The 25,501-nt window shown below is 43.3% G+C and overlaps 1 protein-coding gene across 5 annotated transcripts in view; it reads left to right on the forward strand.

The window, feature by feature from the left end:
- The first annotated feature begins 1,123 nt into the window (after positions 1 to 1,123).
- HERC3 (HECT and RLD domain containing E3 ubiquitin protein ligase 3) overlaps positions 1,124 to 25,501 on the forward strand; it is a 36,891-nt gene continuing 12,513 nt past the window's right edge. Inside the window, exons 1-14 of one of the 5 annotated variants that reach the window (XM_015861210.2) lie at positions 1,124 to 1,242; positions 3,718 to 3,975; positions 12,266 to 12,425; positions 13,855 to 13,931; positions 14,559 to 14,780; positions 17,376 to 17,467; positions 18,468 to 18,598; positions 19,176 to 19,336; positions 19,962 to 20,038; positions 20,839 to 20,963; positions 21,495 to 21,554; positions 23,219 to 23,330; positions 24,471 to 24,660; positions 24,997 to 25,160. In XM_015861210.2, the coding sequence (XP_015716696.1) occupies positions 3,750 to 3,975; positions 12,266 to 12,425; positions 13,855 to 13,931; positions 14,559 to 14,780; positions 17,376 to 17,467; positions 18,468 to 18,598; positions 19,176 to 19,336; positions 19,962 to 20,038; positions 20,839 to 20,963; positions 21,495 to 21,554; positions 23,219 to 23,330; positions 24,471 to 24,660; positions 24,997 to 25,160 (1,797 nt within the window). In that variant the 5' untranslated portion in view covers positions 1,124 to 1,242; positions 3,718 to 3,749. Of the gene's footprint in view, positions 1,247 to 3,717; positions 3,976 to 12,265; positions 12,426 to 13,854; positions 13,932 to 14,558; positions 14,781 to 17,375; positions 17,468 to 18,467; positions 18,599 to 19,175; positions 19,337 to 19,961; positions 20,039 to 20,311; positions 20,964 to 21,494; positions 21,555 to 23,218; positions 23,331 to 24,470; positions 24,661 to 24,996; positions 25,161 to 25,501 lie in introns of those variants that run through there. The other 4 variants (XR_001554861.2, XM_015861209.2, XR_001554862.2 and 1 more) reach the window with 4 other exon arrangements.

The following is a 25,501-nucleotide window of genomic DNA, read 5'->3' on the forward strand; positions in this document are numbered from 1 at the left end:
AAACCCTTTTGGCAACCCATCAGAGATTAAATGATAATAGGTTTATTTAGAGCCTGAGGGAATTTCCTTATCACGTATGATGCAACAGCACACGGGAGATTAAATCCCAGAGTACCATTCAAGGCTATTTTTAATTTGTCCTCAAATAAGCCCTGCTTTTATTAAAGACTTTCCAGAGGAGCAGAGTAGAGCACTCTGTCGTTTTCTGAAATGACTTTTGAGCACTGAGCTGCATCTACATTTTCTCAAGCGGCGCTTATTATAAAATACACGAAGAAATACAACACGAATGAGCCTGATACCCAGCTACGAGTCTAAAAGGCTTCACACGGGCATCACAAGTATATTGAATCTGCAGTGGGGAATTTTTTAGGCTGCTCTTCTGCTCCAAACATCATCTGTAAAGACGTGCAGGAACTCGGCAAAGCAGCAGATGCAGAGTGGATATGGGATGACCCGGATAAGAAAAACCACTTCCATGGCCAGCAGCCAGACCCCACCTTGGCTGCTGGCAACTGGCATGGGCAGCTATCCCTGGCTAATCCTTTCAGCAGAAGGCTGACAGTGGCACCTAGAAAAGGGCTCTGGTGGAAAATACCTACCAGAAGAGGGTTTGCAGGACATCCATGCAGCTCTTGACACTGGGCAGGTGCCTAGCTGCTTGGGACAGGAGAGAGATGATTGATAAATTAAGATAAGCTGTAGATTTGGGCATCCCTGGATATTTTTCTGACAGTTTCACTTTGAAGGAGCTCCTTTTTCTCAGCAGGATCACCTCAGCCATTAAGGGAAGCTCCCTCTGACCTGCTGGGGCAGCCATGACCAGCAGTGGAGCGTAGGCCCAGCCCTGGCTGCCTGATTCCGCCTGTAAAACCAGGGCCGGTAAAGTCGGTGTCGGTACCAAAGGGAGCCCTGACGCAGGGACTGCGGCGGAGCAGCCTCCAGAGGGAGCTGCGTGCAGCCAGGTTAGCGAAAGCCACCAATTCACGGCGGGTTTGCCGTTGTACACCATTATGGAGGACGGCCTTTGAGCGCCCTCCGCAACCTCGAAACGTGCGCGGTTAGCAGGGGTTTTAAGCAACAGACTCCCTCGCGGGGAGGGGAAGGGCCCGGCAGCCGCAGGGAGCCGCCCGCCGCCCCGCCCGCCGCCGGCCATTGGCCGCGCGCAGCCATTACTCCCGCAGGCGGCGGCGAGGGGCCGGACTTCCTTGTGTCGCCGCGGCGGCAGCGGCGGGGCCGGTGGTAGGTGAGCTGGGGGCGGACGGGTGGTTGTGGCGTTGCGGAGGAGCCCCTTGTGGAGGGCTCGAGCGTGGGGTGCCCCAGCAGGAGCTCTGTCCCCACGGGTGCGCTGCGGGGCGGGCGGAGGAGGCTGTCGGCCGGGGCCCTTCCTGTGTAGGGCAGCCAGGAGTGCGCAGCTCCCGGCCGGCCGAAGCAGGAAGGGAGCGGGGCTCCATGGCAGCAAGCGGCGATAAATCGCGTCGCTGTGCGGCCGTGCTGGTACAGGAGCGCTGCCGGGTGAGCTGCCGCCTTGGCCGGAATGGGAAACGGAGCGTGAAGCTTCATTTGAAGCCTGGTGTTTCGGGACGCTGCCCCTCGTGAGCGTGTGGTGTATTGACTTGTGTTCTGCGTTTGAAGAGGGGGCAGTAATCCGCCCAAACGTTAAAAAATTCGTGGTTTTAGAAACGTGCTAAATCTTCGGCGTAACTAAATTAAATACATGGCACAGCAGGCCTTTGGGAAACGCCTGGGTGTGCTGGTTTTTGCTCCTGAGTGGGAAGGGGTGCTGCTTCAAGTCGTGCCTTAGCAGCAGGAAACATCTCTGTTAGCTCCCCCTGCTCAGTGCAACAGCTTCTGGTGTGTGAATTGAACACAATTAATTTAATTAAAGTATTTTTAGCGTTTTAAATGAAATTAGCAGCTGGAAAGGTGACTGGGGCGTGTGGGGAGCAGCCTGTTCAGAAACTCTTCTAGAAAGGTATCCTAAATTACTATTTGGCTCGTGATGCACAGTGTCACTGTAATGGTAGAGAGGTACGATCTCTTCAGCTCTGAGGCAGCGTCACCTTGCAAGGAGTGTGAGGTGGCTGCTCTTGACTGTGAAGCTGCTTTTATCTTTTGTAAGGTGATAATTCCTCAAGTTGAGAGGTGTCAGTCTTTTTTTTTGAGGCAGGTTATGAAGTTCTCTATAAATATAGCTATTGTGTCATTTAAAGCATAAGCGTGTGCATGACTAAAGTGTTACTGCGTCCCTATTCTTGGTGCTGGGAGTAGCGTAGCCAGTGGTGACTTCCATTTGGCTTATGTGCCAAGGGCATCTGAGCACAGCCATTGGTTTAACAGAGCCCTGTAACCTCCTGCTTTATTAATTGGAGATGCTTTGGATCTGGCAGGTGACAGTCCTGAAGTGTGGATGACTTGAGTTGTGCTTGAAAGGAATGGAGGCTGTTAGAAGTAAATAAGTTACAATGCATGCTTTGGAGCACTTAGTAAGAGACCTTAGCAAGCAGTTTGTGAGAGAAGATGGCATTTTCCAGCTTTAGTGGTTCCATTTTCTGTCTCTCTTGGTTTGGCTCTGCCTTTGTGAAGGTGAATACACCTGATGACAGGACATGGCCACAGGTGAGGGCAGCTGGTAAGGAGACAAGCACCCCTTGCTTAGGACTCAGATTACGGAAGGCTTTATGGCTAATGCAGCTTGAATTAGCATCAGGCTTTGGGAGCTGCATGCGTGTGTTTCCTGTCTGAGTGGGGAAATCTCCTTTTCCTGAGGAATCTGTGGTGATGCCTCAGAGGTTACCTCTGGTTTTAGATCCTGTGCTGACGTAGTCAGTGCTGCTGCAGTAAATTGCCTTAGTTTAAAACTTGCCATGGTGAGTCATGAGGCTTGATGTCTACAGTAGTTCTTTTTCTCCTCTGCTCTCTTTCTGCTTGCAAAATAGGGAAGGCTTATAATCAGTTCCTATTTCAAGCAGAGGAATTCTCCATGTCTTATTAATACAGCGTATTTAATAAATAACCCAAACATAATGAGGATGGGAATACGAGGAAGCATCAATAAAATCTTTCAGATGCTCATTCTGGAGCGAGGGCTGATTGCCTAGCTCTTACATATTAGAAAGCTGTTGTCATTACTAAGCTCGGTCTGTGCCATGAGATGGTCCTCTCACCTATTGCTCTTGTTGTTTTTTTTTTTTTCCTTTCCCATGTTGCTGTGTTCTCTGAAATCTGAGTTTCACTGAATACAGCCTGAAAGGCAGTGACATGGGAGCTACCAGTGTGCTGCTCCATGTGAACTGCTTCTTAATAGAAAATCTTGCTGTGGCATAGGGGTATGTGCTTGTAAACACACACATTTGGGTTGGAGGAATGTGTTGAGTTGTTCAAACCGTTTCTTAATGCGAGTTTATCAGAAATGGTACGGTCCTGCTGTACTAAGAACAGAACTGCTTGGGTCTGCAGGATATCAGGGCACTTCACTGCCTTAGAGGTGGAGGTGGCCAGTGCTTGAAGTACTTAACTGGGCTGTCCTGGGTCCTCCTCGTGCAGTGCCAAAAATGCCTTCTTATTGTCAGTTCTCAAGCAAGATGGCTCTACAGGCTGAGTTGTTTGTTTGTTTTTCTGATTGTTTGCCCCTTCTGCTCAGAGCATCTCATCTGTGTAGGATTACTTGTTGAGTATTTGCTTCATCCATGTTCCTTTCCCTGTTTCTTTTTCCAGGAAGAATACATGACTTGTTGAAAAGAGAGAAAATGCTATGCTGGGGTTACTCATCTTTTGGACAGCCTGGGATAGGTAGCAACCTCCAGGTCATCATTCCTGAACCACGGGTGTACGGATTCATTCACGACAGAAATGTCAAGGAGGTGGCGTGTGGAGGAAACCACTCAGTGTTCCTGCTGGAAGATGGGGAAGTGTACACCTGTGGCTTGAACACCAAAGGCCAGCTGGGGCATGAGAGTGAAGGAAGCAAGCCAGGTAAGTGCGTCTCTTGTGTGCTTTCTAACTGGCTGAGGCTGGTAGGCTGAGGTGATGGAAGCTGCTTTGTGCTGATTGACGTGAAGTTGGAGCAGCTGACAGAGCTGAATGTTGTGACCTAACGCAGCGATTCTGGACTGTATCTGCTGCCTCTGGAAACCTACAGCTGAGCCTCATGGGTGGGGAGACAGGTCTGCTCACTTTGCCTGGAAAATGTATCAAAAAGCAGAATGGAGATGGTGTTGGGGCATATTTTGTTACTTGACATTAGGGTGCCATACTAGAAAAGCCCCAAGTGTCTTCTGCTTTCTTTGCACTTGGGTTGCATCCTTACACCAAGGGCAAACAGCAGTTTGACAATGTATTTATTTTTTGTAAACCCAGAAGCTGTTCTTATGGACTTTATTTTAAATGTTGGCCTTGTAATTTGCTTTCTGTTAACTTACTTGTTTTGGCATGTGGCAAAAACAGAGCTATCTCTGTTTCATAATAAATATCCTTCCATGAGTAATTAGACTTGAGTAATCTTTACTCCTACTGTTGGTTACCCTTGGTAGGCTTGAGGCTTCTGTAGCCCACCTTGTTATTTTGTTACTAATATAGGAAATGTTCTAAATGAGAAGCAGTAGCTATTTTATATACTTGTAGATCCGACCTGGCTGATTCCAGTGTCTCTTTTTGGAGTATCTTTTGACCTTTCCTCTCAATCATGAGGCAGTAGATGTTGGTTGCAGGATTAGAGGAGCTGACCTAGACTTTTTGTCTTCTTGCTTTTCCTGCAGCGCAGACAACTAAAGAGATTGGGATGTTACACCAACTCCTAGTTATCCTACCTGTTTCATTCATTCTGAGAGTTCCTGCAGTGCTGGTTTCCGAGGAGCCTGTGCGTGTTAAAATGTGTTTCTCCCTCAGCTCAGCACTGCAGGCTGCATCTGTGATGGAGTTTTGCTGACTAGGGCAGGTGGGAGGGATGTGCTAAAAAGGAACAGCTTCCCATTTTAGCTCCTGGTGAACCACCACAGCAGCTTTGTTAATAACAATGAACTGGCAGAGGGTTCCATCCCATGCATGGCTTTGGGGGTCTGCTTTGGCTTGTGGCATTGGGAACTGATTATTTTTTTTCAGGTCTACACAAATAGGAACAGGAAGAGTGCATACCTCACTTTTCAGTTTTCCTTTCCCTGTAAAGAATAAAGACAGTCTGCACCTTCTGTATAGGAAGATATGCCAAAGATCACATTTCTTACCCTCTGTTAGTTGCACAGAGAGGGTCCTGAGCTGTTGAAGGTGATGGAAAGTTTCTTGTGCCCCTCTAAGGAAGGGAAAACTTGCTGGTTTTACCCATGACTTCAAGTAAGGAAGAATTACATTTGTAGTAAGTGCTTTTGAAGACTTTAGTTGCTTTTCTTCCCTTACTATGTATACCAAATACTTAATTTACTTTTCTGCCATGGCGCCTTCTATTTACATGGAAGATACTATTTCATCTGTTTCAGGAGCTCCTCTTAGTGCAGTCCTTTAGCACCTTTTGAAATGAGACCCTTCTTAATTAAAAAGCTGTGTTTATTGTCACATTTGCTGAGATTGAAGATGTAATGCTGAGATAGAATGGCAACTGGTTAGGTGTGGTTCTTTTCTTGTACCTCTCCACTGCAGGAAACAAATTACTGAGTTGAGTGCATTCCACTGAATGAGTCAGTAGAGGCTTCTCTTCTGGAAGTGGCCTTTCATCCCCTTTTACTTTTTAAGGGAAGCAATTTGAAGTTAAAGTAGAGTTGACTGTTGTGCAGAAGCTGTCTGATTCTCAGGAAAGTCATACTAACTCATCAGGTGTCAACATGTGTTAAATTTCTTGTGTGGATGCAGATACTGCAGGGTGGCCTTACCTCAGTTTATGTTGTAGAATCTCTCTGCTCATGGCTGCAGCAGCAACAAATGTTATATCAAATTTCAGTAGATGATGCAGATCACCTGGGTTGCTCTGAACTCAATGACCTTGTACTTTTTAAATGTAAGTGCACGTGAACTTCAGCATGGGGCTGAAGTGATCAGAAGCATCAACGCTCACTGTGGTATGCTTAATGGTAAACTGTGCAACAACTGAGAATTCAGATGCGTGACCTGTTTGTAAGGACTGTCCGTATGGATCTTCTTCTTTTCACCTCTTCCTCTCTGGGAGGAGGCCATGTGGGAGACCTGGATTGCTCTGGTGCAGGAGGAGAAGTGGCAGAGTTTGTGTTTGTTGGAAGTAGCCATGCAAAGGAGCAAGTCCAGCCTTTCCAGATCCCTATCGACTGGCAGCATGACCCATTGGTGTCCACTCATTGGAATGACCCATTGGAATGACCACTCATTCCAATTTTGTGTTGTTTTCCTTTTTCTGCACAAAGTTTGAAACGAGACCCAGGAAATGCCACAAAATAGATGTTTCACAAAAGATACGAGACGCTTCTGTTCCCATCTGGGCGCAGAGCTGAAGCTCAGCATGAATTTAACATCTCAGAAATCAAACATTTAGACACTTGTGGCTGCTAGCTGAAAACAGCTGCTCCTGCAGCAGAGCTCTGAAGAAATACTTACTCTTAGCACCTGACCTGCATTTTAAGAGCTGGCTGCCTACATAAGCTCCTGAAGAAGAAATGGAGATATGAGCATCTGTACTTTTCTGCATTTCTCCAGTGTGACATCACTGCACATTTCTGATCTTTCTGCCTGTGTAATTCTTTGGGCTTTGACATGCCTGTTGTGCAGGTTACCCTCTGTTAAATGACTTAATTGCGTGTCCTTGAGTGGAGAAGCACAAAATATTTCATTTTTCCCAATGTTCCCACTCCTGGAGTGTTCAAGTGGGTCACTTGTACAAGCCCCATATGAGCATGATACTCCTATTCCTTTTTTCAGCTAACGCCTTCCATTTTTATTTCTGAAGCACTCTTGCTAAAGCATATGTTTTCAGGAAGAGCTTTCTTCAAAAGCTGTCTTATGAATTCATGAGTTGGGCTTAGACTTGTGTGTACTCTGTAGACATATTATTATCCTAAAAGGTGGTATGCTCAAATGACATCAAACTGCTGTACTTCTGGAAGTTACTAAGCCTAATAATAAATAAAAATGCTTTTGTAAGTGTTTAATAGGACTGTTAATTTCCTCCCTTCCCCTATCAGCAGACTTCTCAGGCAGTGCTCGTGGAGTAGCTTGTAATGTCATTGAAAGCAAGGACAAGTGTGGTGTGTGGAGTCTGCGCCGTGCTAGTGTGACTTTGTTCTGTTCCTGTGCAAATCACTGCAGGGTGGAATTAAGCAGGAACTAAGCAAGGAACACACCGGGTGCTTTTGAACATTCCACCCTCCTTAATCAGCCTGGGGCTGCCAAGTGCACTTAGAAGATCTAGCCTCCCTTCTGGAAGAAAATAAGAAATGCTACTTTGAAGGCAAAATACGTCCTGCTGTGCAGGACTGCTTCAATAACATGAAAAGATGGGAAAATAGCACCTATCCAGTTGTGAGAGTGGCCTGCAGGATTGAGCACAATGGGTGGATAAAAATCAGCTCCTGCTGTACCTCATTTCTACCTCCTAGGGCAGTGATTTGAGCTGCAAGGATAGCCTGGATGTATTCTGGGTTGTCGAGCTTCACCAGTGTGTGTATTGCATGTGTCTGCATTAGGGTTGCTAGGAGGGAGGTGGTGCTACGTTTTGGGGAAGAAATAAACAGGTCTCTCTTCCTTGCAGTGCTGGGAGATGGGAGTGTTGCTTTCTAAGTAGAGCTGCCAGTTTTATGTTGGTTCCCCTTTCTTTTGCCTTTATAAGGTCTGTTCAGGAGTTGCCGCATGATTACAGTAACCCCTGTGTGGGTATGATGAGCTATAGTGAAGGGCTTGTTCTTCTTTCTCCCTGGCTTGCTGTCCTTGCTTACTGCCCTTGATGCTTGCCACTGTTACTACTTGTGTGGCCAACAGCATTCCTTTGAATTTCATCTGCTGCAGTCTGTACTCTGCTGTCTTTTTCCCCCCCCCATTTTTATTCAGTAAATCAGCCATGTATTTACATTCCTTCCTCTGTAACCAATGATCAGCCTTACAAGCACCGGTGCTGCTGTTGTCAGTCCCTCTCATGGAATTCCTGGTGTGAGTGTAGTAGTAACAGGCACGTGTAGGAACTGAGAAAGGCCAGATGTCCTAAGAGTTTCTCATTATGTGTTTTGGTTCTGATTAAAAAGTCTAGGTTTGCTCCTTTCTCTCAGTTCACAAAAGGATGACCTCACTATTTGCAGTTGGACTAGTAAAGCCCAGTGTCCATAGTGGATTTAGTGAACTGCAATTAACAAAAGCAATGAAAGGTTGCATGCTGATGTAAATATTTGCTTGCTCCCTATTTCGGAGCTTTTGCTCCATACCAAGTGAAAATGGAAAACAAAATGGATTACTGCACACAGGTGAGAACAGCGGGCAGAAAGGGAGGGCAGATCTACTTGTAGCCTAGAAACAAAGCCAGGAGCTCCTTGTGCATAAGCATCTCTGCAATGCCCTGTTGGGGCCAGGACAATCAGAGGGGTCTGCTCTTGTTCTGTGTGGGTGCAGAGCTGAATTCTTCCCACGCCCTTGCACGCAGAGACTTGTGCTGTCAGCATGGTAATTCCAGCTGCTTATGTGTTGCATGCATCATGCACCAAACCCCAGCAGAGGCTTTCTGTCATCACCAAGGTGTGTTCCTGAAGCTGTTCTCTAGGCCTTTCTCTAAGCCTTTCTCTGTTGTTGCTGCTGACAAACAGCAGCAGAGTTGTGTGAATGGAGCTACAGAAGCTGTCTTGACTCTTATGCTTCCTTATGTGCTGACAGGATTAGACTATACATTTGGGCTGTATTTGCAGTTTCATGGAATACCTGTTGAATGCAATAGCAGGATTCTCATGGGGATTTTTGGCTGTTGGATCGGGAGTCCATAAGTACTAATAATGCTGTTAGTGTCACCCTACTAAATGGAGGAATGTGTTACTGTTATGTATCTTCAAAAGAATCATGGAATGGCCTGGGTTGGAAAGAACCTCAAGGATCATCAAATTCCAGCTCCCTGCAACAGAAGGGGTTGCTAGCTGCTAGATCAAGTACTAGATCGGGCTGCCTAGGGACCCATCCAGCGTAGCCTTAAACACCTCCAGGGTGCACTCAATCCAGTCAACTAGGTAATCAATGAAGATATTGGACAGGACAAGCTCCATTACTAACCCCTGGGAAGCACCATTCATAAGCAGTGACCAACTGGATTTAACTTCATTCACCACCACTCTCTGGGCCTGCCCATCCAGCCAGGTCTTTACCTTGCAAAGAATATATCTGCTCAAGCCATGGGCTTCCAGCTTCTCCAGGAGGATACTGTGGGAGATGGTGTCAAAGGTTTTGCTGAAGTCTATCCACCAGGTAGGTCACTAGATCATAGAAGGAGATCAGGTTGGTCAAGCAGGACCTGCCTTTCATGAAACCATGCTAGGCCTGATCCCCAGGTTGTCCTGCACAGAGAGAAGCACTCAGGGTGAACAAATGCCTATTGTCAAGCTGGGCAGGGCATGAGAGTTCGGGGCAGGTATCTGAGAGAGCTGAAATCACTTGGAACTCTTCCATCAAGAGATCCATCAAGAAACATCAGCTTCTTCTCACTAGGGAAGAAATCCAGATTTTGCCACTGAAGCTGTCACCTCAGGGCTCTCAATTGATTTCAGACAGGAGAAGCCATCTGGTGCTGTCCATGTACATCACAGTTCTCATATGGCTGAAGGATTCTGCCACATCCTCTAGCAAAAACTTGTCTTGCAAGGAGCTGGAAGCTATGTGTTGGAAAGGTACCAGCAGTCTGATAAGCATATTAGGAGACTGCAATCAATAATTCACTGCCTATACATCCAAACCCATGCTGTGTAATTGAGTGCTTTGTGCTTCCAGTAGTCTTAGACACTGAAGATGTTGTAGCATAGCTTTTCAACATCATGGGGACAAAGTATAAGCCCTCTTCTGTAAAGTGAGAAGCTAAGGTCTGAAGATGGGTTTTTCAGTCTTTGCCTTGCTTTACTGCAGTTTCCAGTGCTGTCAAGAGCTGTGTTAGAAAAATGTGTGTCACCTGTTTCCATCTTTTGCTGGATGGAGTGTGCCTACAGTCCACAGGCAGGAAATAAAACAGCCCTTGTTTGTTGTGATGCAGAGGAGTGCTGTCCTGAAGGAGTTTTGCCTAGATTTTGATCTTTTATCTGTTTTTGTTTTATGATAAGATCTAACAAGGTTAAGATCAATAGAAGTCAAACCTTGATATGTCTGTTTATACTGACAGAAAATGGACAGAATAAAGAAGGGAAAATGGGAACTCCTCTAGACAGGAAGATCTGATGGATGATTTCTGAGTGTTGGTGCTGTACTGAAACAGCTGATGGCTTTGGAAATAAAAGATTGGGTCAATGTTACATCTCAAAACTGGTTTTTCTGAGTTTTATGATACATTGCACAGCTCCTGTAACCCTTCCCATTTGCTCCCAGAGTTTTGTTCTGCTCAATTTTATACTGAAGTCACAGTACCAAACTTCACTTGTTGTGCCTTTCCTCTGAGTGCAGTGATGCATTTATAAGGAAAGAATAACAATGCTATGACACTCTGGTAAATAACAAAAATTTATACCAACTACCAAAGCATCTCCTCTTCTTAGTTTAAGACCATGCCCCCTTGTCCTATCGCTACCCACCCTTGCAAATAGTCATTCCCCCCTCCTGTTTATATGCTCCCTTCAAATATTGGAAGGCCACAATGAGTTCACCCCGGACCCTTCTCTTCTCCAAGCTAATCAAACCCCAGTTCTCTCATCCTTTCTTCACAGGAGAGGTGCTCCAGCCCTCTGATCATCTGAGTAGCCCTTCTCTGGACCTGTACCAAGATCTCCATGTCTTTCTTGTGCTGGTGGCCCCAGGCCTGGACACAGTACTGCAGATGGGGCTTCACGAGAGCTGAGTAAAGGGGGACAATCACCTCCATCTCCCTGCTGGCCACCTGTTTTTTAGTGCAGCACAGAACACAGTTGGCCTTCTGGACTGCAAGCACACACTGCTGGCTCATGTCAGCTTCTTGTCCACCAGAACTATGCCTCTGTGGCTTTTAATTGAGTGAAAGGAAGTGCATGTTATTGTAGCATTTTGTTTGTGTAGAAAATATGTTCATTTGCTCCCCATTCACACTCTCAGAAGGCAAACCTTCCTAGGAGTGCCTAGGAGTTGTCCCCTTTAAATTGATTTATGTCATTTAAATCCATCTGTGTGCAGATTTTGGTGCCAAGTATGTTAACAATACATATCTAGGTGCCCTTGATGTGGGGTGTCATTTTATATAATGATAAGTGGGACGTCAGTGTGGGACTTTTAATAAAACTAATCATTGCTTTGTAGCACAGAGCGAATCTTTCTTGTCTACTCTGAAACATTCTTTCAGGGAAGAAAAATTCCATCTTCTTTTTGGCTTGTGAGGACTTTTTCCATCAGATGTGTGCTGTTTCCAGTGCTTTGCTGCAAGACAGGACATTTCCATATCTGTTTATAAATAGTCTGCATAATGAATAAAATTTGATGGTTGATGTTGTCGGAGTAGTTGTCAAACCTACTTCTGTTGCTTAAGATGACATAATAATGAAAAATAAATGATGGACAATCTTCCAGAGGAGGTTTTTTTCCCCCTTTTACTCTTCTGTAAGGTCCTCTTGCTTTTTATATTACTTTTTTTTGGTGAGCTTTTGACTGGTAGAAATAGTAATAGGTTGATAGGTTAGGACCTGTTCCAAGCTTAGCACCAGAGGTATTGTAATGTGTCTGTTTTCATCCATCAAGTAGTAAAGCAGGAGACAATTGGATTGATTAACTTTTTTGGATGACTTGTCTTCATTAGGCATTTGAGGTGTGGAAGGCCAAATGTATTTTACGGGGTTTTTAAATTCAGAGTCTGTGTTGATCCCTACATCAAGACGGAGTTAAAACATCACATCTGGAAAGTCTGTTTGATTCCGTGTGTCTGTGAGGCTGCATGTAGAGTTCTGTGCTTGAGGACATGCACTTGCCTTTGTCCTATGATTTACAGATCAGGTTTTGGAAGAACTCAACTGTTATACATTTTCAGTAAAGTCTGGTTCTTTGCTTCTGTAGGATAATGTTTTATAGTTAGATTGGGCATCACTGAACCTATCTGAATGGCTTTGCTTACTAGACCTGCTGTCTGCATGTCGATATGAGACAAGTTCTGTGATGGAAGTGTTTTTCTGTTTTTTCTTAGAACTAATTGGAGCCCTGGCAGGGCAGCACATAGTGCACGTGGCCTGCGGAGAGTCCCACAGTGTGGCACTCAGCGACCAGGGCCAGGTCTTCTCCTGGGGCGCAGGCAGCGATGGACAGCTGGGCCTCACCACTATTGAAGATGCAGTGACAGTACCAAGGTAAATATTTAAGTGGTTTGAGTTTCCTTATGGCACCCACTTGGAAGTGTTGAATCAGGGATTTTTCACTTGCCAACCTGCAGTTGGTGGGAATGTTGCTCTTGCTCAAAGGGCTTTTAATTGGGCACTTTTCATGTACCAGTACAAGCCTGATGGTCCTCCTTTTCCCTCTCATCACACCTTGAGAATTAGACAAGTGCTGAAGAAGTACAATTAGAACAGCCCTTTGATCTTCATTGCTTGAGGCACAGAGAAGAAAGTTAGAGCAAGTTCGGCTTCCTCAATGAAAAATATAACAGTGTTTTCTGCAGGACAGGAGGTACATGAGGGAGAACCCCAAAATAGAAGTGCTATGTGGTGTGTTTGTATTGCGTTGTATCTTAGAGATAGGAGCCTCTTTTCAAGAATGGGCAAAAAAAAATATGGACAGGTGAACTGGTGCCTTGACTCTGGAATTCTTGCATAATTTGTATCTTTTGATCAGCAATGCTGCTAAACAAGTCCATTGCAATTCTGAGTAGTGAAAGTTGCTCAGAAATGTTAGGGAAGTGCTCAGTTTTCTTCACTGACTTGCACCTTACCTGTCTCAGAGTAGTAACAGTGTTAAGAAGGATGTATAGATGGTGCTGGGGCCAGTGACAGACACCAAGACTCCTCCATCCAAGGCACTTCACGGATTATAGGCCTCAGCTCACTACCATAATAAAGATAACCGGTCTGTTTGTAGTTAATGATGCTGTATCATGCTGCATTAATAACAGATGTGTTCTGTCTCTTATTCCGGCTGCAACTGTATATTCAATGCAGAGCTAGAAGAGGAGGTCTGGGACACGTCTATGGTGGCTGTCATTCATGGGACAGTATTTAAAGGATGAGTTCCAGTTGTGAAAGAATACTCGTTTGTTTGATCCGAAGGCTCTGTAAGAAGAAAGCTTGTTATTTGCTGGCAGGTCTGATATAAAAAAGAGAGACAGGCTCAGATGGCAGTGCAATAGTGCCATTTAAAAAATAACATTTTTGTGAGCTAACTTGAACCTTGATGTGCTGTTCTCTGTGCAAAGCAGTGAAGAAGCTGTGGTGCTGTAGCTCTTAAAAACTTTTGTGCCCCTGGCATAAATGGCATGAAGAGTGTCAATGCCTGAAAAAGGATATTAAGAGAGATGCTGAGAGACCAGATTTTTTTCACCATTTTCAGATGTCTAGAGTCTTCTTTATAGCAGTAAAAATAGTTGCGGTTGGTAGTCTGATGTCTAAAGCTCTTGATAGATTTGCATCTGTGATCAGTATTACCTCCAAGATTCTGTTCCTCTTCTCAAAACCACAGGTTATGTGTCTGTCTAGAACAAATACACAAATGGAAATGATAATTTCACCTAATGTGATACTGTATTTGTAGATGATTATTCTAAAATAATGTCTTCTTCTTTAGGCTGATAAAGAAACTGAACCAACAGACGATACTGCAGATTTCCTGTGGAAACTGGCATTGCCTGGCTTTGGCAGCAGGTACTGTAGTGTTCATTATTTATTACTAAGATTGCTGCTCTTGTTTTGCTCCATGTCCAAGATGGCATATTTCCAAGGACATCCCTACCTCAACTGTTCTCAGGACAAATGGGAGACAATGAAGTAGATCAGGTACAACATATATTGTAGAACAGTGTTGCCAATACTGTCAAGAAGGGAAACATTACACACAGGCCACCCACTGCTGCACTGCTGAATGATGGCAAGAATACTTAACAGCTTTCCATCTTGATGTACATGGGTCACTCTAAAAATAATACCTTGTACATATTTTCAAGGAAACTACAACAGATACAAACAGCACAATTACTCTGTCTGATAGAGCAAATTTTCAGTTACAGAAAACTGTTTTTTATCATAGCCACCACCATTAACTATGTATTTCCAACAGCAATAAGCAAAAGCCTGCATGCCATGCTTGTAAAAATCTGCTTTCTAGTCAATGGATTATTAGTGGAAAAATACTGAGTGCATGTATTAGAATATAAAAGGCTTGCTTAGCACAGATACACAAGATGATGCAGATACACATAATGATGATAATCATCACAGTAATAAAGAAATCTTCCTGGCATGAGAAATATCTTCTTTTTTTCTTTGTTTCAGATGGCCAGTTCTTCACATGGGGGCAGAACAGCTATGGTCAGTTGGGCCTGGGGAAAGAGTGTCCCTCCCAAGCAAGTCCACAGCGTGTCAAGTCTCTTGATGGGATCCCTTTGGCCCAGGTTGCTGCAGGTGGAGCCCACAGTTTTGCCCTCTCTCTCTCAGGAGCTGTGTTTGGCTGGGGGAAGAACAGCTCAGGACAGCTGGGACTCAGTGATGAACGAGGTATTAAAATTGTGCTCCTAGGTGGAAGAAGGTTGTGGTTTTTTGGCTGAGTGCCGCTTTTATTTCCACACTGGCAGCCTGTTTTTGCTGAGCAGATGTGTAGACCTCCTTTGGAAGGAGAGGGCAGAGAAACAGTCTCTGGGGGACTTAACGGGATTTTCATTCTTAGGAAACACATTTTCCCCTGTGTTTGTTAGTGAGAATGAAGGAATGCAAATTCAAGAAGAAAAAAAAAGAGAAAAAATGTATGTGAAATGTGAATGTTGAGATGCAGACACCCAGGGAAGTGCTTTGATTCTTTTCTTCCCTCCAAAACACTGTGTCCATACTTCATTTGAAGTTGGTGTGAAAAAGGGTCTCCAAGTGGAGCAGGAGACTCAACCCATCCCCTGATTTGCCAGCATATTTTTGACTGGCGAGCATCTGCATGTGACAAAATGACGGCAACACAAATTGTCACATTCCTGTAAAATATTGTATTGTTTGTTGGTTGCACATTCTTTTGGACACCCAGGGCCAGTGGGATGCTGGCTTTTTTTGCATGGTCAGGTTCAGTGAAACCTAGTCATCAACAGACTTGAAGACTGATTCAGAAAGGCTTCAGGAGTAGATATGACACATAAACTAGACTGAAAAGCCCAAATTCCCCCAACTTGTTGTTAATATATTTGTTTCTGTTTGTAAAAGTAAGTGAAAGATTTTCTTTGAAGCTTCATGTCAGACTTCATCTTTTTCTGCGTAGTTTCTGAGTAGCTTTAGATATCTAAGCAAGTTACTGTCTGTAGATAGACATGATATACAGCATTCATGGATAATTTATTTTGCATGAGTGAGTACAAGAGGTGTATATATTTATAAATGTTAGATTGTGTAGGAGCTTATAAACACTGTGTGTTGCAAGAGAAAAGCATTACCTCATATTTTGTCTATGTATAATGAAATGATGCAAGTTGACAGCCCAACCTACCTACTGAAACATATATTTAAAGCAATTACACAAAAACTGCCTGTAGTTTAGCACAGGACGTTCAAATGTATTTAACATCATTTCACCTTGTTTTGCACTTCTGTGAATATCAGACATAGTTGTAAGACTTGTAACATATTTTGCAGCCTCTCAAAAATGCTCCAGGTCTGTTTTCTTGTGCTGTGTGTCAGCTCGAGTATTGACCTAATATATGACCACAGAATCACAGGATGACCCGGGTTGGAAGGGACCTCAAGGATCATGTAGTTCCAACCCTCCTGCCTAGCAGGGCCACCAAACATACACATTTACTAGATCAGGTTGCCCAGGGCCCCGTCCAGCCTGGTCTTTCACACCTCCAAGGGTTGGTTCATCCACAACCTCCCTGGGCAGGACCAACTGTGTTCTTTCCTTGTAAGCTGGCAGATAGATGCTTCTGATCTCAACACAGCACTGTTAGAAATGCTGTAGTTTATCTATGAGGAGGTTTACTTTGACATGGGGCTATCTTAAAAACATAAGGGGCATCTGCTTGTGGAACTGTGTTGGTCAGAGATGATACACTGATAATGCTCAGTAAGTGATGCTGTCATAAATACTTGGCATTTGTGGTGAGTGAGTCATGGTAAGACAGAATGCTACTCAGTGAACATGAACAGCAAAAATTGTGAGCATGAGTATTCTGCAGCACTGTTACTTCAACAATTATGCTGTAGAGATAAATGTAGTTCCAGTCAGAATAAAAATGAGAGTGCTGAAGTATAGAACAATGTAAATGAAAAAAATCCGCTCTCATTTCTAAATCCATGAAAATGTGACTATTTTCCTTTCACTGCACAGAAAAGCAGCACCTGTCAAATCCTTCAGTCCTAAAAAATGATCGGTTTCCATAGGAAGGAACTTTGTACTTTGTTGGTACAAAGGAAGCAGCTGTTCCCTTTATTGTCTAAATGTTTCGGGGTGCCCACTGCTCCTTCAAATGCAAATTATTTTTATTTTTTACATTGCAAAACATATAACTTTGCTTAGTGCATTCATCCTTGGGAGAGCCCTGCTGATTAGAATGTCATAGTGAAGGAGGAAAGCATCATTTAACTGATGGCAAAGATTAGCCTTTGCAAGTACGAGGATCTTCTTAAAGGGTGACAGAGGAAGGAAGGCTGGGCATTTAAATGCACCTTGGGATTTATCTGTCATGTGCTCTGCACTTGCGTCTCCCATGTCAGGATTGTTTTGTCTGAGAAAAAGGATTAAAAATGGTGTTGGAAACAAATGTTAGCCATCATCAGCAGGGAGCTGAAGTGGAGCATGAGGCTGAGCGTGGGTGTAACTCAGCTACCGTAGTCATTTGTGCCACATTGCAAGTGCAGGCGGAGTTTATATGAGATATTCAGGATTTGTGTCCTCACTTTATCCCACTTTTCTTGAACCAGGGCAAATCTGTTAAAAATGGAAGGGGAAAGCAACAGTGGACTAATTAAGGATCTGCTTTTTTTTTTTTCCGTGTTTGTTAAAACTTCCACTGTGACCCGAGTTGTGGAATATGTCTAAAATTCAGACTGCTGGTGGTTTTCTCAGGCACTTAGGACTGTATTTATGAAACAGCTCCTTTATTTTGTTCTACACAGACCGAGAATCCCCTTGCCATGTGAAGCTATTGCGGTCTCAGAAGGTTGTTTACATCAGCTGTGGAGAGGAACATACAGCAGTTCTAACAAAGGTAAAGAAATTCCAAAAGTTGGGAGCCCTTGCTGCTGTCTTGCCTGAAGGTTTCGCATTATTTTCCTAGGAAGTGATGGAAAAGAACAAATCAACATTCCTTATCTTATGTAACACCTGTAAAAGAGACTAAGTGCAAAGTAATGTTATAATTTATTCTGAGATTCATTTCCAATGCGAACCAGTGCTACTTTTAAAATGAAGATCTTAGCAATCCATGATGATGGTTTGCTTCATGACAGTGGTGTTAACCTCAGGTGAATCACTTAAAGAAATGAGCTTTGCGCAAAAAAAAAATTAACTAATATCCAATGGGGTGAACATAATGTTGTATTGGAAGATGAAGTTACTGTGTCTCAGAATAAAGGGCAAGTCAGACAGAATGCTCTATTAAACAGAGAGTTACCAGTCACTCACAGCATTTACAAGAGGTTTTCAATTCCAAACCTACTGCTGTTTCCAGATCGTATGTAGTTTAGTAGACAGAAGCTAGGTCTAGTATATGGAAGATCAGTGTTCAGTTCTTGCCTCACCCCAGCCACTTCTAGGTGTGTTGCTTCCTGGGTTGGTGCCTTAATGTTCTCTGTTGTAGACTGAACTGAAAGAGCTGATTTTGAGGTTCCTGTAAAAGAAAGCCACTGTGCAAGACCAGAGTGTGATTCTTATTCAGGGAAAATGGCCACAGTCTTTGAATGGCAGCTGACAGAGGTGGAAATGGGTGCTGTTGAACCATGTTTAAACCTTCTGAGATTCAGGCTCATCTGTTGATGGTGGGGGGAAGCTTGTCTTCTGTAGGCATACCTAGAGATAATTGTGACACTGATGAATGGCAAGGTAGCTATTCGGAAGCTGTGTTAGCAGAACACAAGTTTATTTCCTGAATCCTTTGTAATCCCCAGCAATGTCTGCTTAAGCTTGAGCTCGTAGTAACACTGGAGTCAAAGAGATACTGCTGGGATATGGGTCCTAAATGGAGAATATGCTGTTTGATTTGCTAACAGAGTGGAGGGGTGTTCACGTTCGGTGCAGGTTCCTGCGGGCAACTGGGACACGATTCCATGAATGATGAAGTGAACCCCCGAAGAGTCCTTGAGCTGATGGGCAGTGAAGTATCCCAGATTGCTTGTGGCAGGTGAGTACTGTGTGCAGTCAAAAATTTTCCCTCAATGGAGGTTAATGTTGACACCGAGTCTTGTAAATAGAAGGAATAGTCTTGCTTTCGCATCACCTGTGTCAAAATTAAGTGAATGTAAGTTTTTCTTCCCTGGAAAATTTTAAGACCCTCTAATAGAGATTGGTTTTTAACTGAGACTGTTGCCTGTGCCCCAGGCAAATGGCACCTTTCTGTTTTAATGGTCAAGACAGACTTTAGGGCTGCAGCCCCTTTTGGTCACAAGATTCCAGGCTCTGTCAGGTGGAGTTAGTAGCACAGGTGTTATGTTATTGCCTTTTATATGTGCAGGTTTAGCAAATGACTAAGCTAATTCAGTCTGTTATCCTGATGTGAGCCATGTTCTGCTCCTTGTCACTTCCACCTGAAGAGCTGCATCCTATAAAGTGGTGCCATCAAGTGGCAAAAGCTGAGCATTGGTGCTTTGTACCAGCTTCTGACCTGGGGGAAGTCAGAATAAATTTTAGTTGGGTTTTTTTTTTTTTTTTCCTTTTAATTGTTAAACATGGCCCAAACTTTATACCCATCTCTGTTACAGACATCACACTTTAGCCTTTGTGCCTTCTTCAGGAATGATCTATGCATTTGGCTGTGGAACAAGAGGCCAGCTGGGAACTGGGCACACTTGCAATGTTAAGTGTCCCTCCCCTGTGAAGGGTCACTGGGCAGCTCACAATGGGCAACTCTCAGGGAAACCTGGTATGTAACCTGAATAATTTGAAGTAGCAAATGGGCATAAGTCACTTATCTCACCCATGTTGATCTAAAACCACCTTGACATTATTCTGTAAGTTCTTGAAATAGCTAAAGAAACTCATTCATAGTTTCATAGTTTCGTGCGGGTTGGAAGGGACCTTAGAGATCATTCCCATGGCCCAAATTCACTGTGGAATTACTGTGTGACCTCTTGCTCTCTGTTAATCTGTGTGATCTCTCTCATCATGGCAGAGCTCAACATTTGGTGATATTGAGCCTTCATTATATCATTTTAATGCTGATAATGCTGATTTAATGCTTTGGTTTCTCACCTAAATAGCAACCTTGTATTGTTTTAATACTGATTTCTGAGCGCCTTGCTTTCTCACCTAAATAGCAGCCTCATTGCTATTTAGAAATCACAGATTTTCCCTACTGCCAGGTGCTATGTCTGTCTCAAACAAGGTGATGAAGTGTCTCAGTTCCTTCTCTTTTCAGCCTTGCCCTCAAAGAGCCAGGTGTTCCTTGTGGTGTAAAGTGTGAGACAGTGGCAGTGCAAATGTTGGCGGGGGGAAGGCAGAGAAGGATTAATCAGCTTCTAATGCAACTGCATTTCTTTTCTCAACAGATGCCTGTAAATATCACATTGTTAAACATATCTTCTCTGGAGGAGACCAAACGTTTGTGCTTTGCTCCAAATATGAGGTAAACCAAATTTAGTATCTTCTTGTATTTTCTCAAATCTGTTTTCCTGCCCCAAGCCTCAGATCACACCTTTGTGGTTTTATAATTTTTATTTTTTTTAAATTCATCCCCTGAAAATGAGACGGTGTTTTGGAGTCTGTTCTACCTTACAAACCTTATCAAGGACAACACTTATTTACAACATTAAGGGCATTTACAACTTTTTTAGTTGCCTTCCTTTTGAATCACATCAAAGAGTGATTGGGAAGACGCTGATATCAGTTTGCTTATCAGGGAGGGGAGTTACTTCCTTGGCACATGGGAAGCAATGGACTGCTTTACTCCTGAGACAGTGGGGTCTACGTGATGAGAGTGTAAGGAAGTGGAATACCCACTGGGATACTGTCAGATCAGCTGGATGGTGGGCAGTTTTTCTGTTTCTGACATCTAATTCTTTTTCAGTAAGCATTTGACATTTACATTTGAGGGATGGATAAAGCTGTAGAATATATGTACTAAGCCTTTGTTTATGTGCAATGTTATTTGCAAGGGCTTTGGTACATTTAAGGAAAGTATATTTTCTTTTGTTTTTTTCTTTTCCTCTTTTTTAAAACATATTTGGTGATGATCTTGGTTTTTTTTTTCCATTCCTTTCCGTGCCTTTCCTTTTGGCCTTATTAGTAATGCTGCAGCTTCCTAATCTAATCTGTTCAGAGACCACACCCAGAAAACTATCAGTTGTATATAAAGAACAGAAATTTTTAATGAGAAGGAATTGTTGTACAAGCCTTGTCTTTGCTGAAATCTGTATCTTCTCACAGAATTCCTTGCCTGCTGATGATTTCCGGACCATAAATGAAACACGTTACACCTGTTTAATAAATGATGAAACTATAGATGTCTGGAGGCAAAAGCTTTTAGAAAAGAACAGTTCTAATTCTGTCAAGTAGGTATTGTGGCACTGGACAAGCCTTTTGTTGGAAGTTTTATTTAAATAATTTTGTTGGCTTCCGTGCCATGTTTTCACTTGAAATTCAGCAGCCCTTTCAAGTGTGTGGTTCTTGGTCATATCCAATGGGAGAACAAGTGCCAGTCACAAGGATACCAGGTTAGAACTTCCTAGAAAAAACAGAGGAATTTAAGGCTGCCTCAGAATACTGCAAATAGTGGGTGGGAAAATGATTGTGAAGTTGTTCTTCATTATGTTCTTAGAGTTCATGTAAAACAGCAAAACTGTTTAAACTTCTTCCCCACCTGCTGTGAGAAATGGAGAGTAGGTGGAAAGGACTAACATCCCTCTTTTAAGGAGGAATGTTACATGATACTGAGTGAGCCCCTTAACCTCTGTGCCTGTGAATAATGGGGTGATCTTGGCATTGTTTCCCATAGAATGAAGGGAAGGTATCTGAGGAGATTTGCTTGGACATTTGTTTATACCTTCTATCCCTGTTTTCTTTTGTCTTCCTGCTGCAAACAGTAATGTTGTTCAGATACTGTCCTCAGCTGCCTGCTGGAATGGAAGCTTCTTGGAGAAGAAGTAAGTGAAAAACAGAGTCAAGAACTGTAGCTTTCCCTTGAGGCAGACTGGAATCTCTTTTTGTTGCTCGCCTGTTGCAGTGGGCTTTAATTGTTCTGATCAAACAGGAGATTGGGCAAAGAGTGTCTACGAAAGAGGTAGGTGGTGAGAGCTGGGTCTAAGAAAGTGCATGGTGAGTGTACTGTAAGTGGCGCAGATTCTTTGGAGTTGTCATGCTTGTTATTTTTCCTTGTGAAATGAATATGAACTTTAAAAGACAGGGATAGTAAGGTGACCTTAAAGGAAATTATTAATGCCAGGTATTGGTGTAGTCTCATACTCAGCTGAGCTAGCTGGTGAAGGCTAGTGGAACTGTACCTCAGCACAGCAGCTCAAAAAATACATGCAGGCCAGTATGGAAGCTCTTTCCTTTTAGGGGACATCAGTTGTGGGAAGTTTTGTGCTTTTGCTTACAAAAGCAGGAGTTTCAGATGAGTGTAACTAACAATAGGTTGTGACAAGGATGTAATATGCATAGCTGAGTCAAAGGCTGTGGGTTGGGAAGGGCTGTGTTGGCTGTGCCTGTAAATGTTGGGGAGGTAACAGATGAGATGAGGTGGAGGAGGAATTTTTATGGTGATGTGATGAGTAAATGACCTGTAACTAGGTGAAGATGACTTAGTTACTCTGAATAATCTTTTGAGTAATCTTTTCCAAGAGCAGCTTGAAAAAGAAAACAAGCTACTCATCATTCTTGCATTTTTTCAGCTGGTACAATGGCTTCTTCTGTCATGTTGCAAGAAGGCAACATGTGACTGTGGCAGGAGAGTTGTGTCGTGTTGGCTTTAAACAGTGAGGTCTCCAAGTATTTGAGTCATTGCAGATAGTGTCAGAGCTCCTTTGAACGTGGAAAAGAGTAGTATGTGTAATTTATTCACCTTAGTGCAGTTCTCTTTCCACCTCAGTGATGCCTTGGCTAGTGCAGGCTTTACTTGCGCAGGTCTGTGACCAAATGAATGATAAATTTGATACCCTACTGCATGCCTTCGTTACCCTATTGCCACGTAGGCCTGTTTGCAGTACAGCACTGTGGTACACGGGGCTGAGTAGAGAAGCAGTATTTCTGTGTCTGTGTGACTGGGCGTGCTGCAGTTCTACTACTGAAGCTGCCTGTACAGCAGTGTGACTCTGCAGAGCTATTTCCAGCCTGGTGCTCACGTTGTTATGGAGATAAGTACTCCAACAGGCTATGATTAACATCTGATTGCAGCTGCACCAGCAACCTGACAAATGCACCCCATGTTTAATAGGTGCTGTTTCCTTCAGAGTGTGTCTGATGAAACACATTCCTAGGGATAAATAGTGTCATACTTGGGATTCTGTGAGGTCAGTGGAATTGTAGCAGTTATCTTTTAATTTTTACTGGCATCTGTGAAGTTATATCAAAGAGTTTGATAAACTTTATCTGCCAGAATCCTAAATCTAAACAAGGCCCAGAGGAGTTCTAGAGGGGGAATTGTGCATCTTGTCCTTAGGGAAAAGATTTGAAACTCTGCTTTGCTTCTAGTCTGATTAATTCCGTGGGGGTCAGTCCTCCATCAGTTGCTCTGAGACAAAGCCAATATAAAGGTAGTGTTTTCTCTTCCTTGAACTTATGTCTGTGATCTTTTTTTTTTTTTTAATAGAATTGATGAACATTTTAAGACCAGTCCAAAGATCCCAGGGATTGATTTGAACTCCACCAGGGTGCTGTTCGAGAAGCTGATGAACTCGCAACATTCAGTTCTCCTAGACCAGGTATTATACTTCACAGGTTTTTGGTACTCCTAGGGGGAATCAAAAGCTTTGTCCCTCTGTAACACGCAAGAAACAACATTTTCCGAGGAGCGTTTGTATTTGAAATCTGCAGTCTGGATCCATCATTTTATCAGTGAATACATCTCCACTGACCTGGATGGATTTTGATGTTCTCCAAATCTGCCTCAAAAACTTTGTTTGCTTGAGTAATAAAGTTACACTTGCTGGCTGAGCTAGTAAGTCACACCAAATATTATGCTGTGATTTTGCTGCTGAAATCTGTCTCAATTGCTCTTTTAATACTGCTATTTCCTCAGGAGGAAATTGAGAAAGGCCTCATTATAAGGGTTCTGGCCTGAAATGGAAATTCTACTGAGTGCCAAATATTAGTAGGGGTGAAAAGCTTAAAGTAACTTAAGAAACTTAAAGTAACATTTAAGAACCGAGTATGTAAAATGTCTCTTCAGTTCATCCGATGTGCTGTACTCCTCACAGCTCTTTAGAATTTCTTAACTTCACTTTTGCTATTTATTCATTGGTCATATCTAATGATTGTTTTCAACCTCCCTGACTTCCCTTCAGCAGAAATGACTCAGTGTGTTGAGTAGCATTGTTGACTATGCAGTCCTTGTTTCAGGCACAGTGGGACCTTTGTACACTCACCTGTGATATGTTGAATCTGTGTATTATAGGCATCAGAAAGACACTGGTAGGAAGATGGTGTGTGACATTTTGCCGGGCTTGAACTGCAGCAGGTGAAATTTTACGTGTTACCTGTCTGCTTCAGACAGAATTATTTCTGGAGAGCTTTATCTATAGGGTTTAGTGTCTGTTTTGCTACGCTTTTAGGCGCATAAACCACTATTTCAGAAGTGTTTCCAGATTGTTAAATTGACTGGGCTTCCAAAGAAAGGATGTGACCTTGAGCAAGAGGGGTTAACAAACCTAGACACCCCTGGAAAAAAACATACAAACATTTATGCATTTTGAGTAAATGAGTTTAGTTGTGTCCTGTGGAGTGTTTAAGGGATCGGAGGCAAAAGCTGATTTTGCTCTTTGTGTGCTGTTTACAAATCATTAATTTTGGAGGATCTCCGTCATCCAGGATAAGTTGCCTCATTTTGTCTTTTTTCCCTCTAGATACTGAAGAGCTTTGAAAGCTTTTTGATTCCTCAGTTGTCCAGCTCACCACCAGATGTTGAGGCAATGAGGATCTATCTGATTCTCCCTGAATTCCCACCCTTCCAAGATTCAAAGTATTATATCACATTAACGCTTCCTCTGGCAATGGCTATTCTGCGCTTGGACACCAACCCTAGCAAAGTTCTTGGTAAGAGACTACCATTTAGATGCATGTTACACTCACCACCCAGTCGGGACGCCAAGTACTGTCTTCTGACTTTTCAGTCACATTTCCATGTTGATTTAGTTTTGGTGATTTTGTTAACTGTGGCTGCAATGGTAATGATAGATTAAGTGTCTACCCCTTCCTCTGCTCGCTTTCCTATTACAACAGGCAGGAAGGAACTAGGGAGGTGTTTTTGAAACTGTTTTCTAGGTGTGTTCCTCTATTTTCAGCTTTAGCTTCCCTATTTTCACTTTTGTTTAAGGGAGTGCCCCGAGGCATCCAATTCCAGATTAATTTTGATGTTCCTCTTCTTTCCAGATAACTGGTGGTCTCAGGTGTGCCCAAGATATTTCCTCAGGCTGGTGGATCTCTATAAAGGTGCAGTGGTTTACCTCCTCAGTGGAAGAAAAACGTTGTTGATTCCAGTCTTGTTCAGTAGCTACATTACAGCTGCTCTCAGGCTTCTGGAGAAACTCCATAAAGTAAGCCTGGGTGTGTGTGTTGGCTCAAGATGATTCAGTCTTGTGTGCTCTTTGTCATTTGGGGAACAGCTCTGGCATGTTAGCTGTCTCACTGTTCATTGAAGCTCCACAATGGCGAGGATGTTACCGGTTATTCTGAATTCAGTGTACCTTAAGGCTGCTTAGTTGTGACTCAAACACTAAGAAAAATTCACTGTAAAGAATGCTGCAGCTGAGCCACAAGACCACATGCACTGCTGTGATGCAAATGCCCTACTACACTTCTGTTCCCAATGTATTTGTGCTCTTTTGCCTGGATGAGGAGAAAGAAGAGCTAAAATAAAAAGAAGTTCTTCAATTTT

The sequence above is a fragment of the Coturnix japonica genome, chromosome 4 (assembly GCF_001577835.2).
Source record: "Coturnix japonica isolate 7356 chromosome 4, Coturnix japonica 2.1, whole genome shotgun sequence".
Taxonomy (NCBI): Eukaryota; Metazoa; Chordata; class Aves; order Galliformes; family Phasianidae; genus Coturnix; species Coturnix japonica.